The sequence below is a fragment of the Ostrea edulis genome, chromosome 4 (assembly GCF_947568905.1).
Source record: "Ostrea edulis chromosome 4, xbOstEdul1.1, whole genome shotgun sequence".
Lineage (NCBI taxonomy): Eukaryota > Metazoa > Mollusca > Bivalvia > Ostreida > Ostreidae > Ostrea > Ostrea edulis.
Genome location: NC_079167.1, coordinates 66,993,796 through 67,010,286, shown reverse-complemented (window position 1 = coordinate 67,010,286; position 16,491 = coordinate 66,993,796). Strand labels below are relative to the sequence as shown.

The window sequence follows — 16,491 nt, the reverse complement described above, 5'->3', positions numbered from 1 at the left end:
TAGTTTCCCCGCACTATGTTGTTTGTTTTCAGGCGTGTGTGAATACATCGCGTTTTCGGATTTATTGATGTGTAAACTCTTGTTCAGTTTTATTTTTGTCCAATCAAAACAATTGTAATAAATAACATTGGAATTATATATATTTAAATGATTGTTTCACGCTAAACGTACTATACAAAGCCATCATTTGCACACAAAAAAAGAAAGGGGGACATCATAATTATGTTCATCGTTATTAGCACACATGTCTCTGACAAATATAGATCTAGGAAAATCTATCAAAGTCGGAAATCAAAACAGAATTTTAGTTATCTTAATTAACGTTTGATATTATGTGTCTCTATGCATATCCCATAAGAATTGAATAGAATTCCATAAATAGCGTTTGAGAGACTTATGACTGGAAAAGACTGCCGTAATGTTACACGATATTGCGAAATACAAACAAGTTTATTTCGAAAGATAAAAAAACAAACACCTTTATTCCTTTTTTGCAAATAGTAGTTCCATCTGAAAATGTTTATTGACTTACTAATTTCTACAAGTCTGAAATATAGGTCTAGTTAGGAATTTATCAAGAAATGCATAATTGACCGGGCCGTGTGCAACAAGGAAGTACTGTATTATTTGTTTTTGTTTGTACCTATGGATACCTTACACATAGGTATTGAGCGTATCACGAACTTGGAAAATGCATTTTTATTTATTATAACACACACATATAAGACATTTGATGATGGTGTACGATGAAATACATGTAGTCTTTAACTGAAGGATGAAAACCCATATACTTCAGTGTTGCAATGATCGCGACGGTTGTGACAGGAACGACAACTCTTGAGTAGTTTTTCAGCAAGAGAGATTTTTTAAAGTATGATAATGTATAATACGCGACTCATATTGTTTATGAACTCTTTGAATAACGTGTTATAGTCTTAAAATACACCAAGCTCGTATCAAACCTTGCCGCAAGTTGTACCCCTTGTCCACCATCTTGCGGTAAAAATATATTATTCCCCAATTCTTTAAAGTAAAGTAAAGTAAATTTTATTTAAAGTCGGCACTATATACATTCAACATGTCAAACACAAGCTCTGTAGAGCTTTTTAACCGACTATCACATTCAAGTATATCAAGGACAAAGACACATAGCATGCATGTACACATATACACAGACATATCACAAATTAACAAAAGAATACAAAATAAAAGAAAACTTTCATACAAGAATATACAGATACGAAAGCATAAGACTACGAGGAAGAAATAAAATACTACAAGCAAGAGTATATGTATAAAAACCATCATTAAATTTCAAACCAATTAGCTATGTTTGCTATTTGTAATTTTATGATATTTAGCTTTAAAATTCGTTAATTTTTCATTAATTAGTCATCTACAATAATGCCCTAGGGTGGGGTAACCCATAAACGTGTATGAAAACTTAACAATTAGCTACAATCTAGGATAAAGACATAAAACATTGACCGTTGGTTTATCTCACAAAGGGGGATAATTCAAATTACTGTTTGGTACCTACTAGGTGTATTGCCATTCGGAGCATCGCTGGGTCCCCGGAAAAGACCAAGTGATGTTCCGAATGGTGTATTACATGAAAAATGCGTGTTTTTGTGTATTTCATTTTCATACGTATATTTATCTCCTCAGTAGGCATCGTTACGACCTTGACTTTCCATATATGTGTAACATTACGATAAATTCGGGATTAACTATAATCCTAAACTTCCGTGTGGATCCGGGTTAGAACAGGTCCTCAGTACACCTTGCTTGTCGTAAGAGGCGACTAAATGGGGCGGTTCTTCGGATAAGACCTCTGAAACCGAGGTCCCGTGTCATAGCAGGTGTGGCACGATAAAAGCGCCGAGCATAGGCCTAAATTTTGCAGCCCTTCACCGGCAATAGTGACGTCTCCATATGAGTGAAATATTCTCGAGAAGGACGTTAAACAATATTCAATCAATCAATAATCATAAACTATATACACATCTTATGTGCAAAAATAAAGGTGAAGATATCGAACAGTGATCAATCTCATAACACCTATAAGCAATACAAAATAGATAGTTGGGCTAACACGGACACCTGGACATACCAGAGGTGGGATCAGGTGACTAGGAGGAGTAAACATCCCCTGTCCACCGGTCAATTCCCCAATGTAAAATCGAGGTCAAAGAGCAGATTCAAATCTCACAGTTGGATTCGTACTCCTTGCTGTCATGCGCCTTGATACAACGATGCAATTTCTTCTATATTTGATATTTCCTAATTAAGCTAGCAGAAACATACGGAAACCGATAGAATTAATATCCATTTTAAATGGCGGTGACTGCCACTTAATGTAACTGGCGGCCGCTGTAACGACGAAAAATGACCCCCGTAGAATATTGACCGGGGATCATTTTTCTACGTAGAAATTTGACCCCCTGGTTAATATTCTAAAAAAAACTTTCATGTACATCTCAGCTCTTCTGGTTCAGTGGTTCTTGAGAAGATTTTTAAATGACCCCACCCTATTTTTGCATTTGGTTTTCTCTCCTTTGAATAAGGCATGGCCCTTCATTTGAGCAAATTTGAAAGCACTTCACCCAAGGATGCTTTATGCCTAGTTTGGTTGAAATTGGTCCAGTGGTTCTGGAGAAGAAGTCGAAAATGTAAAAAGTTTACGGACAGACAACGGACAACAGGCGATCAGAAAAGCTCACTTGAGCTTTCAAGCTCAGGTGAGCTAAAAACTGGTTTTGGTAGGAATATTCTTGTTAGGCAAATACATAGGGGTAGAATCACGCAACCTTATGATATGAAATGTTCATTTCTAAAAGCTTTAAAGTTTAAATAACAAAATTAAAAGGTTATACTATACCTTTCATCAATAATACAAGATGTGTTATCCCCATGAAAGGAAAACAAATAAAAAGGCTATAATGATGTTCTATGACTATTAGAGCAAGAATACATGTACGCGCATTAGATTTGTTTTATCACATTTAATAAAATAAGTTTCCACAGTTGTCATTATTTAAAAAATCAAGATCATTTTCTTAGCTGGTGTCAGAAAGAGAAGCTTATATAAATAAAGAATGTACAGTTTCCATAATTGTAATCCTCCTTGATTTAACTCTGGGTAAATAATGTGCAAAAAATCAAAATAAAGTCTTGAACTTTTTTTTCTTCAGAAGTTATAAGAAAGGTTAACGTTTTTGAACCCTTTTGAAGTTTTCAGTCAATTAATTTTTATTGTGTGGTGGCTAAAGATATGATTTAAAAAAAATATTTTAATGAATAAATGTTGTTGAAATAGACTTGAAATTCAAGTTATGGTTGTTATGTTTGATGTGTTGCTAGGCAACCAAATTACGGGAATAACAAAAAAAAAAAATTATTTCCTGTTAGGATTAGGTATACCCGATAACTATGATATGTATAATATTAGTACATGCATTTTTGAAGAGGGGGCCAGGAATGGCTCTTGTCCTATCTTCACTTCTGGCCATGTACGTCTTTCGTATACACAAATTAAGCGTTGTGGCTGTGTGATACGAGGTTTAAAAATATAAAAGGGTGTTACAATGTAAAAGTGAAAAATATTCTTTCTTTTTTTCCTGTCATCGAAAATCCTCCTTATAAGGAGTTTATTTACATAATGTATATATGCAGATTATACAGTCGTTTGCCTAGTTCCGGATCACATTTTCATTAACGATTGCTAGCGGTATAATCCACGAAGATACTGTAAGTTTTAATCGTCTTGTGAGAAGATCAGAAGTTACTAAAATGAAAAATAACAAAAATTATTTGAAAATCGTGGTAAATATCACCGGCCTTTGCATTTTCCATAACCGTGTTCATAGGTCAGTTCCGAATCACACTGCCAGTTCCGAATCACGGGGATGTTTGAAACGACTGCAGGCCGATTCGAACTTTCACTGACCCGATCTGACTTTCAATCGGTCCGAAATAAAATCAAACAGTACTTTAAATCAATATTTACATTATTGACGTTATATATATTGAACAATATTCAAAGCTTCACATTTAGGCATTGACATAGCCAAAACTGCGGCATTCAAAATTATCTTAATCAACATTAATAATAATCTTTCTCCGAGTGTGGTTATGATCTAGACTACAGTAGGCCTATACTTTTTAAATAGCAATTTCAAGATGTAAATCTAGATGCAATACATAGTATATTTACTGTCCCGATTTTCTCATTTTAGAATGTATTTTCGGGGGGGGGGGGTATCCATTTTGGTAATCAGTTAAAAAATAGTTTAATTGTGTTTATAAAAAAAATGTGTGCGTATCATATCTGACACTACTTCTGTAAATCGAACAGTGCATTTAATATAAACTGAGATATTGCTCAAAGTTTAAAACTAAGTTCAACAAGTCGCGTATGACAGTAGTTAACACGACTGATCCGGAATTGGACAAACAGATGGTGTCTCTTTGGTAAGGCATCTCAACTACAATAATGCATTCACTGAAGAAATATTTATTGATGCATTTGCTGAAAGATATATCAATTAAATGAATTTATTTTTTGTGTGCAGAAAACTTCGTTATTTTTTAGCTACTGACAACTCTTCCCTCCAGCGCGATTTTCCCCCAAAGATGTCGAAGTCCTAATGTATTAAAGAAGTGTGACAAGTAATAAACCTGGGTTGGATAAAAATTGCAATAGTATTGTATCCCCCAGTAATCATTTTCAAACGTGATTTACCTTTCTAAGTAAACATCATTTCATTAATTAAGTATTTTTTAATGATAATTACAAAGTGATTCGGAACTGGCATGCAATGATCCGGAACTGGGCAAAAGACTGTACATGTATCCATAATGATCAAGGAAGGGAGGTTTATTGCTAGTATTTCTATCACAATCGTAGGGCACTATTGGTATTTTTATGCCCCCCGAGATCGAAGACCGGGGACATACAGTTTTAGTCTCGTCTGTCTTTCTGTCCTACAGTCATTCGGCCACAAACTTTACAGTGAAATACCCTGAAGTGTGGAGCGTGTATTATCGAAACAAAAGTTTCAGCAAATTGTTTGGACTGACTATGGTCCAATCAGAACGTAGTAGGCGGAGCCAAAAGTGTATCGTAAATGTCATGGTCGGAAAATTAAAACAGCTGTTGATCAATCCACAAACACATATGCATTATTAATTCATCGAATTCTTACTGAAAACGCTTGAAAGATTATTTTTTTTAAGAATGCGCTTACTAAAACTTGAAAAAAAATAATGCATGGTAAATGGAAATGACAATAATTATTCGCGTTTCTCTCTCTACCTTCCTTTGCCTTTACCTGTTTACGTTGCCCACATGTACATTTGATAAACTTGTGCAGTAAGCCGGTCCAGATAACGAAAGGATATAAACAAAAAGTGCGGTACTATTATTATAGTGTGTTGGAAATATATGCGAAAAATATATGCGAAAAATCATAGCTATGCTAATGAATAATAATCGGGGGGGGGGGGGGATGCAATTAATGTAACTTGTAGTCATAATTAAACTAACAACCCTCCCCCCAAAATAAAAAAAAAAACTAAAAAAAAAAAAACAACCAAACAAAACGAAACAAACAATTTCATATCATAAGGCTGCGTGATTTTACCCCTATATATTTGCCTAACAAGAATATTCCTACAAAAACCATTTTTTGTATGAAAAAATTACACAGGGTCATTATTCTACGGGGTCATTTTTCTACAATCCACACCGAGAAAAATGACCCAAGGCCATAATTTCTACAAAAAAGTGGGTAAATTTTCTACGTAGAATATTGACCAGGGGTCAAATTTCTAGGTAAAAAAAATGACCCCCGGTCAATATTCTATGGGGGTCACTTCGTCATTACACTGCCACTTATTATCTGGCGGCCGCCATTCAAATTATGTGTCGGCCGCCACATAAATTAACTTCATTTATATGGAAGCCGCCAGTTATTCAATCACCTCTCTCTCTCTCTCTCTCTCTCTCTCTCTCTCTCTCTCTCTCTCTCAAAATCAAAGGAATCTCCCTCTCAAATACTTAGTAATATGTATGTGAAATACAATTAAGAGCATTATTGTCTTTCGATTGTGCTGTTGATTTACAACGTTATATAAATGTTCACGATATCAAATATCGACAGATTCGCACACGTTGTACATGCCTGTAAACCCACAGGGGCTAAGCCCGTTTTGGGCCCGAACTCTGTGATACCATAAATATAGAAAGGGGTCTAACTCTGACACAGTTAAGCTTACCTAGTTTAAGATTTTTTAGGCATTTGAAGCGAGTGGTAAGTTTTTTAACTGTGTCAGAGTTAGACCCCTTCTATATTTATGGTATCACAGAGTTCGGGCCCAAAACGGGCTTAGCCCCTGTGTGTAAACCGTATGGTTTTGTGCTAATAAACTGAACTGAACTGAATTTAATATACGAACGTATCAGGCATGTAGAACCAGGGTGTTGACACTTCACTTTTTTCACAACATTAGTCTTTTTAATTTTCATACTAAGTTATTTTCACATGTGAAATAAGATTAATTGACGGATTGGCCCCCATCCTATTCTTTTGGTGGTAGTACACTAGTAATGAATGGTAAAAATGTAATAATGAATGAACTGATGAATTGAAGGATGAACGGAGACCCCTCCCTCCAATTTATGAGTATGAAGTTTGGGCAAAAGAGAAAATCTTAGGTTCCTTTTCTGCTTGTCAACAATTGTAGAAGACAATTTCTCCTCCGAGTGTCCCTGCACTTTGAAAAACCACCCTACGTGTTTGTGTACTATTCAAAATCTTTCCAAAATAATCACCCAGCATATGAATTAAATTGTTTTTTAAATTGGCAGCCGCCATGTATAGATTAAGTGGCGGCCGCCACATAAATCAAGTGGAGGCTTCCAGTTAAGTGAATATTAAAATTCTATACCCTGGCACCTTTCGGCATCCGTAGATACAAGTTGCGCATGTACATTTATACTACACTCTAAAAATGGTGTTTAGATCCTAAACACAAAGTTAGACACATTTCTTGTGTACAGTTTTGAACGCGTTCTAAATCTAAACATGTTTAACACTTTTTGTGTTTAGGTTTTAAACATGTTTAACACTTTTTACGTTTAGGTTTTGAACATGTTCAACCCAATGTGTTTAGGTTTTGAACATGTTTAAATCTCTTTGTGATTTAGGTTTGGAACATGTCTAACTAATTGTGTTTAGGTTTTGAACATGTTTAATTCTTTTTATGTTTAGGTGTAGAACATGTTTACCCTTATTGTGTTTAGGTTTTGAACACGTTTACCTCTTTTGTGTTTAGGTTTTGAACATGTTTAGTTCTCCTTGTATTTAGGTTTTGACTTTGTCTCAATTACAAAATGATTTGCTAACCTTCTATTTAAAACTCAATCCACAGCATTAAAGAGTCTTAAATAGTGGCTTTCTCTTCTATTATAGGAGAATAACATTGCAAAATCTAGCAAGAATATCCCTTGTATTACAAACTGTGTCTATGGGATCCATGATGTTTCAAATCGAACAATGCGGGTTTGCGCGGTTCTTCTCAAATTATATTGCAAGTCCGATAACTCTATTTCTATATTCTTAATTGCCGAAACAACACGGTTGACATTTCCGCGATACATGTTAAAGACAAAACCATTAAAAATCACTTATGCACATATAAGAAGTAAACTATACATGGTTAAATATCACCCGGCAAGTACAATTTCAACAATTTTTTGTCTTTGATATGCTAGTTTTCGCATAACAGGCACTGTCACATGTTGAATTTAAAAAAAAGGGGGGGGGGCATCAATTGCAAATGATGTTCTCTTTCACAAGATTTAAATGAATTTTGTTCCAATGCAAAGTAAGAGTGATGCATTGGTTTAAATTAACACTAAAGGCACGTCTAATACCAAAGACAATGAATTACACTATTTTTTTTTATTCAATATGTATGTGTCCAGACCTGTTCAAGTTGAAATGGAATTCCAGATCAAAATTTTCCGGATACTCCTAAACTCTGCTCATTTCCAACAGGAAAGGGTTGAAGCCCATAGACGGCTCTTCTAATGGTTCCATCAATTTTGGATATCGACCTCGACAGTGCATACTTGCAATACGGCGTATGATGTACACTATGGTCACTATCGGGGCCTGGTACACTATAGCAGTTTGAAGTATGGCAATTCTGACATGCAATTTTTTTCTGCAATTCGAATTTCATTTACAGAAGACAGGAATATTCTACATGAAGACTGTAAAACTAATGTCAACAATGTTACTAAGCTTATCATGTTCAAAACCTAAACGCATAGACGTTTAGGATTGTGTTTAGACGTTTAGGATTGTGTTTAGCATGTTATTTTGTGTTTAGATACTGTATTTTTGCATAGCTAAACATGTTCTCAGTCTGAACATGTTTAGGGTAGAACATGTTTATTACACTTGGTGTTTAGGATATAAGCACAATCCTAAACACGTTTAGACCTAAACACGTTTAAAAAGTGTTCCAAACCTAAACATTGTCTTTAGAGTGTATTGAATCGAGGCAATGAGAAAATTCCCTGAAATTCTAACATGAACTTCCAAAATAAATGGAGTAAGGTTAAATGTACCTTGAAATTTTGAAATTGTTGTCATTTCATTTTCTACTTCAATAATAACCTCGATCTACATGTATATAAATTTTAGCCTTTGAAGAATTTGTGCTTTCACATGTGTGCAAAAAGCAGAAATTACATTTACAACAATATAATTAAATTGTGGTATATCAGAATTTCCGACAAGCTGTGGAAAGAAGGTATTCGACCTGAAAGATTTCACTCTTCGTTCAATTGACATGTATATTGAATATTTGAAATTTAAACATTCTACCTATGTGATATCGATCAGATGAAGACTCTATTGAGAGGATCACAGGTAAATATAGAACGGTGATCCTGATAACCAGACGTACTCGTAAATGTATTGATCTGACATCCGGGTACACTGTTGAAATAAGGTTAGAAAATTCTTGTATCTCCATATTGTCTGCGAAGAAACCAAATCAAAACGATGGCAGCCCCTCCACCGTATCCCGGATCGGACAAACAAGCAGGCAAGTGGGCGTTTCCTTTAATTTGATTTTTCTTCGGTTGTCAATGTAAACATATCTATTAAAATGATTTTCATATCAAACAAACAGAGCGTTTAGAGAGAGAGATCAAATTACAGCTAACAGTTTCTTCCATACGATTCACCTCTATGTTCAATTTGCCACAAGAGATTTTTTTTTTCTTAGTTTTGAAAATTTTGCTTTGGTATCGCTATTTTAATGCCAGCCATGAAGAGAGAGAGAAAATCAATACAAACATAGTTTGTATAGATCTGTATCACAACCAGGTCTATATTTGTGTAAAAAATATGGAGGGAAACTATACCATTCTTTTCATTGACCTATGAATCAAAATCTTTGGGGGGTTTTTACGCATTGAGACGGAGCAAATGTCACCAGTGACGTTTAGAGGTCCCACAGTGTTACAAACACATAACACACCCACTAATTTAGAGAGATAGAGAGCAAATTAGAGGGCTAAGCGTTTATTTCGAAAGACGCCCTGATCGATGCATTGACACATGCTCTCTGTGAATGATACTTTTTAGACCGAATGGAATAGAACATTCGAAAAAGTTGTTTCCCTTTGTTTGACAAGCTTGGGGGGGGGGGGGGGGGGGGGTCACTTGGTTCTCCCTATATATTTTTTATCAATTGTTCAAATGAATTTTGCCGAATGAAAAGGAACAATATACTTTTTTTTTTTCATTCTGCTATGTACAGTGTATGTTGTCCCATATAACACATTAAAATGGCACAAACCTTCCTAAAAAATGATGAAGTTTGCCATTGTTGAATTTACGAGATACACGTAACCAAGTTACGTAGGATTCTGAGAGTGGTAAGCCGAAAAAGAGGTTAACTTTTATAAATATGCAAGATATGTGTTTGTAATAACATGTTTACATTTCCGATGTTTTTGATATCTCTATACATTGCAATGATAGCCATTCCCACATGAATGCGTTGCAGTTGTAAACAATCTGAGAATGAATACAGATAAATATAGTACGTCTAGTTTAACAGCTGAAATGAAAGTAGAATGTAAATATAAGGTATAAACTTCAATTTTGAAAATACTAGTACATGAGGGTATGAACTGCAATGCATCACGCTGACAAATATATCTTACATCAATACCCTTTCTTGTTCTTGTCGTGGTTCAAAGATGTGTCGGTAAAATTCAGTGGCGAATGCATAATTTTACGTACATGTAAGGGGAACGGGAGTCTTACGTTTATTGACAAAAAGCTAAAAATAAAGAAATTAAAAGAACATGGAAAAGTAATGAAATACACAATATTTACATTTACAATGAAATTTGATACTACTGTAAAATTTTGGTATAAGCTTACGTAAAAGGGGGTCTGAATTCGCCTATGAAATTTACGTGCCCGTCATGTTGTGGAGGTTGTGTGATACATTTTATTTATTTTAGGAATCGCCCCACCTCCCCCGGGGTATGGTGTACCACCACCCGCAGGTAAGAACTCCTTTGTTGCAATTACCATATTTTTTCATTTGCAGTTTGCATTTACAACTAATATTCTAGCCAGCTTCTGTCATGCTGAATATATTTGAAGCTTTTTCTTAAAAACGCAATTCATTCTTACATATACAAAAACTTGAAAATAGAGCTTTGTATTTAATTACTATTAATATTTAGCATGTCGCATTTTTATGCACATTACCCTTCTGTAGAGTCAGTCTCTAATGTTTTACAGGATATCAACCTATGTATGGACAGCCCACAGGTACAGAGTATATGTGTGGAGTTTAGTATTTGTTATTATGACTCTCAATGCATGCAACTAAGTTAGAATGGATTCTCTTATGGTCTTATATCATAAAAACTAGAGTAGATTTAAATATAGATGGGTAGAGAAGGTTTTCACCTTATGTTGCACTTCCATTTTGGTACAAGATGTTCGATATCTCCTTTTTAGTTTATTAAAGAAAACTAGGTGTTTTCAAAATTCCACCTTCTTGTGCATTACGACTCTACAGACTGAATATACCAACCAACAAATCTTGACGAACTTACTAGTTAGAACAAACGGATTTACCACCCAACCTGCTAATGAACAAACGAACTTACTAGTTAGAACAAAAGGATTTACCACCCAAACTGTTTATGAACAAACGAACTTACTAGTTAGAATAAACGGATTTACCACCCAACTGCTAATGAACAAACGAACTTACTAGTTAGAACAAACGGATTTACCACCCAACCTGCTAATGAACAAACGAACTTACTAGTTAGAACAAAAGGATTTACCACCCAACCTGTTTATGAACAAACGAACTTACTAGTTAGAATAAACGGATTTACCACCCAACTGCTAACAAACAAACGAACTTACTAGTTAGAATAAACGGATTTACCATCCAACCTGCTTATGAACAAACGAACTTACTAGTTAGAACAAACGAACTTACTAGTTAGAACAAAAGGAACTTACCACCCAACCTGCTAATGAACAAACGAACTTACCTGTTAGAACAAAAGGAACTTACCATTCAACCTGTTTATGAACAAACGAACTTACTAGTTAGAACAAAAGGAACTTACCACCCAACCTGCCAATGAACAAACGAACTTACCTGTTAGAACAAAAGGAACTTACCATCGAACTTGCTAACGAACAGTTACAGACATCTCAAACTTTCTAACGGACAAAACGAACTTGATAACGAACAAAACGAACTTGTTTACGAACAAATCATTTGCTAACGAACTTACTTACGAACCAATGAAACTTGCTAACAAACAAATACACTTATAAACGAACACATCTAACTTACTTACGACCAAGTTGACCAACGAACTTACTAACGAACGCCTAGTTCTGTATTGATGCTACACAACTGTTTAGAGGGATAGATATTTGTCTTGAAAAATTAACCATGCGGAAGGCCGCGGTTTGAATCCCGGCCGCGACAGACTTAAGTCGTTAAAACAGGAAGTGGCAGTTCAATCGCCATACGCTCGGCATCATATGTGAATATCACGGGTCCTCAGAGATGACCTTAAAAACGAATATCCCGTGTCACAGTAGGTGTAGCATGCTAAAGAACTCTCATTGTTCAATGGCCGTAAGCGCCGAGCATAGGCCTAAATTTGAAGCCCTGCCTTGGTGACGTCTCCATATGAATGAAAAATTCGAGAGAGACGTTAAAGAAGATACAATCTTGTAAAATTAAACATGATAAAGTTTCTTGAGAACTTGAAGTACATCTTGCATGTCAATGAACGAAATGGGAAGCGAAAGTTATTGTATTATTTTGCTTATTTCTCGGTAAACATCTCAGATAACGTACACAGTGTGAATATAATGTAGTTTGTGTATACGACCCTGTGCACGTGCTATTTCACGCAAACTTTGAGTATCTGTGGACCACTTGTTTATTTATGAAACACTTACAGCACTTGAAAGAACATATGTATAATACTATAATAGCACTTCTTTAGTTTACACGTTTTGCATGATAGAATTGCCTTTATTAATAAACCTATACACTGCATTTCCTCTCATGAATATTTCAGATTCAATACACCATGGCGTTAGATGTCAAACTGTTGTTTTTTGTTTTATTTATAGACGGTAAGACTAGAAGAATATGCAATACGTCACTGGAAAAAATCGTTATCTCCACAATAAATTATCCAGCGATATTGTGGAAAGGGCAATCGATTTTTATTCCTCTTGTGTGGTAATACTAAGTTGACATTTGCAAACGTCTAAGTTTATACTCGATATTGATTTACATAAAAAATGACGGCGATATTTAAATTCTAAATATATTTAAGACCATTTTTAATTTGTCTTCATTAAAACAATACTAGCACTTTTTGTGTTTAGCACAACACACTTGACCCTTAGTCTCTCCGTGTGTTCTCATGCTTTCGTGATGAAACCCAAGCTTGTATCGCATGCGCACTGCGCCTTAACCTACCGTCATGCTGTAAATGGTTGACAGCGCTAGCAATACAAAATTTGCAACATGAAAGAGAGTTTTCCCCCATAAATATACAAACACAACCTAGTTCTCATGTTGATTTTTTTCCCCATACCTATATTAGAATGTTATTGTACAGTACGCAGTCCTTGCCTGTCATAGCATCACTTGTCCTCTGTCATTTGTGTACTTTATAGTAATTAGTAGGATATTTTGAAGCACTTTATTTTTTTGTCTGTTACACACAGTATATTGTATTCTTTTACTTTTCTTGATAAATTACATTTATTCATTTCTGTAATATGTGTAGTGATTACGTGAATTGACGCTTTCAATTATTCATTTTATCTACAACTGTAGACTGTTAACCTCATTGTCGTAAATATTTAAACAAGTCGATTATATATATATATATATATATATATATATATATATATATATAGAGAGAGAGAGAGAGAGAGAGAGAGAGAGAGAGAGAGAGAGAGTATACATGTATATATATACATTATGTATATATATCCAAATATGAAAAAATTGCCTCAGTATCCGGTTATATATATATATATATATATATATATATATATATATATATATAGAGAGAGAGAGAGAGAGAGAGAGAGTAACTTAGGCAACCTTTTCTGTAAAGGTAAATACTATTGTCCCTGATCAGGGGCTTTGTGTACACTATATATTTAGTACCACTAGGAAAAAATCAAAGAAAATGCAAATTTATATATAATTTAAAAAGTATGCTTTATTCAGATATCATAATACACTGGTTTTGTGGTACTTTCTATTACATGTACTGTACTTGGCAAATCATATTTCTTAGATCCATCATCAATCATACGACAGTATTAAGTAGATTACATTAAATACGTATAATATGGTTGTATATATTAGATTCCATTTTATTTTACAAAGCAATCAAGTGAGAGAAACTGAAGATTTGCTAGTTCATGTAGTTCATAAGGATTATATTAAATCATTTATTGAAGCGGGATACCAGCCTGCCTACCAACAGCAACCAATGGTTGCCGGGCAATCGAGCGTGACTGTCCTTACTCAGCCAGGGATCATGGTCTCTCAGCAATACCGAGAAGTTCCGGTCCGCACCAAATGTCCAGCCTGTCATGCTGAAGTCCTCACTTCTACCAGCTTCGAAACTGGAACTTTTGCTTGGGTGATTGCCCTTGTATTGTGCCTGTTTGGGTAAGCAATTAAAAAGTTAAATAAAAAAAATCATCGTGGGACCTTTTTGAAAACGCTCATCGTAGTGCATAATTAATTCTCCGGTTATATCTCATAAAATCATCTGAAGTCAAGTACGGGGCGCCAAATTAACTTAAACTCAAATGATTGAAGATATCTTTAATTATTTGAAGATATCATAAATGCATTTGATGCGTGCAACAATTCATTTAAAGATCTCTTCAAATAGTTAGTTGAATTGTTCATTTGTGAATTATTGCGTGCATTAAATGAGTTATTGATAGCATTGGTTATTCTGTTGAATTGATGCGCGCAATGACTGAAAATTTTGGTTCTCATAAAATGAATTAATAATATCAACAAGTGAATTTATGCGCGCTACAGTTATATTGAAAACAGTAAGAATTCAATCAATGCGCGCCGTGGTGTACGCGATAATCGAATAATTTCTCTCTTGAAATGAATTCAATCAACATATTCAAAATTGAATTAATGACCTCGTTACTTGGATTGTTGCTTTCCTTAAAAGAATTGATGCGCACAAATTTTGATTCTATTATTTTTATATTAAGAAATATTACAATAAAAAACCTTCGATGTTTAAATTAATACAACTGCTTAACATGGAAAATTTCAGAGATATCTTTATAACCTTGGAAAAAAAATATATATAATAGTTTAATTCTAAGAGAAAGTTGTAACCCATGTTTTTGATATTTGTAATTACGTACGTATATATATATATATATATATATATATATATATATATATATATATATATATATATGTGTGTGTGTGTGTGTGTGTTCTCCAGTAAATGTACACCGCAATATAATATTGTATTGAACTTGAATTCCTTATACACTTTCGTTGTAAATATATAATTAAAGATATCTTCAATTAAATTAAAGAGACCATCAAATCTTTTATACATTTGTACCTAATTTTATCAAAATTAATTTTCTTGAGCAACATTTCCACAACATTGATGCGCACATCAATTTAATTGTTGGGAGCTAGGATTGATTTGATACCCGCATGAATTCATTTACCTGCGCGCAATAATTAAATTGGTGCTATCTTCATATATCAAAGATGTCTTCAATTCTTTGAGTTTATGTTATTTGGCGCTCCACAGGATAGGGTTTGTGATCCACTGCATTTCTTCACTTAAATTAAAAATGTGGCGGACCACAAATCTTGGACTTGGGAAGATAATCCAATCTTTAAATGAATGAAATTGTCTCCGTTATGAGTGCGGATTGATAGTAAGATCTCTTTCTACCTGCAGGCTGTGGCTGGGATGTTGTTTGATCCCGTTCTGTGTGGATGGGTGCAAGGACGTCGTCCACAGCTGTCCTAACTGTCGACACACCATCGGAAAGTTCAACAGAATGTAAAACAACGTCGCTGTGATATGCATATCGCATTTAAAAAAAAAAACCATTGTGTAGTTTTTTTGTTTTACTTATATTGTCCTAATTGATTACGACAAACAAACGAACTATTTTGTGCCATGGGTATGAATTTTAGGATAGAACACAATGGAATTTAAGGTTGAACACTATAGTTTTCACTTTTCTTTTCTTTTAAAGCTTGAGATGATTAGTAAATCAAAATCAAGTAATTATATTCTTTGAATTACCTCGATGCGAAATGATTGGTTGTGTTGTTACTTGTACAATCATATAACAATCGTATTATCTGTTTCAGTGATATGTCTAATAATATATTTTCTTTTCATATTTCTATACGGGTTCTGGGAAGGGGTGTGGCGAAGGGCGGTTTGTTGAATTTTGTTCGTTCGGTGTTGTTCTGTATCTGTTCAATAGCATTGCTGTTTGGTTTTTTCTTTTAAGTTAAAGAAATTAACACATTCGTGTATGTGTACTAACATTGTTATTGATGTTTACTTTGTTCCTGTTGATTGATGATTAAACTTTGTAGAACTGAATATGATGAATTGCGTTTGTTCTAAGTTCAACTTAAACTTTCTAAATATCAGATACATGCAAGTTTTATGAATTCCAATTCCAATGGCCTTAAGTTTTGTGGGCCTATATACACGTAAGTTTTGTGGGCCTATATCCACGTAAGTTTTGTAGGCCTATATGCACGTAAGTTTTGTGGGCCTATATACACGTAAGTTTTGTGGGCCTATATCCACGTAAGTTTTGTAGGCCTATATACACGTAA

General features: G+C 34.4%; 1 protein-coding gene across 2 annotated transcripts; it reads left to right on the top strand.

Annotated features, from left to right (window-relative positions):
- Positions 1 to 8,912: 8,912 nt before the first annotated feature.
- LOC125670879 (LITAF domain-containing protein-like) lies at positions 8,913 to 16,249 on the top strand. Of its 2 annotated transcripts, XM_048906322.2 has the most exons (5): positions 8,946 to 9,123; positions 10,559 to 10,603; positions 10,845 to 10,874; positions 14,082 to 14,295; positions 15,587 to 16,249. In XM_048906322.2, the coding sequence occupies exons 1-5, from the start codon at positions 9,081 to 9,083 to the stop codon at positions 15,693 to 15,695; spliced, it is 441 nt and encodes a 146-aa protein (XP_048762279.1). In that variant the 5' UTR covers positions 8,946 to 9,080; the 3' UTR covers positions 15,696 to 16,249. The 2 variants fall into 2 exon arrangements, with proteins under 2 accessions (XP_048762280.1, XP_048762279.1); XM_048906323.2 differs by lacking the exon at positions 10,845 to 10,874 and having other exon boundaries at positions 8,913 to 9,123.
- Positions 16,250 to 16,491: the final 242 nt, after the last annotated feature.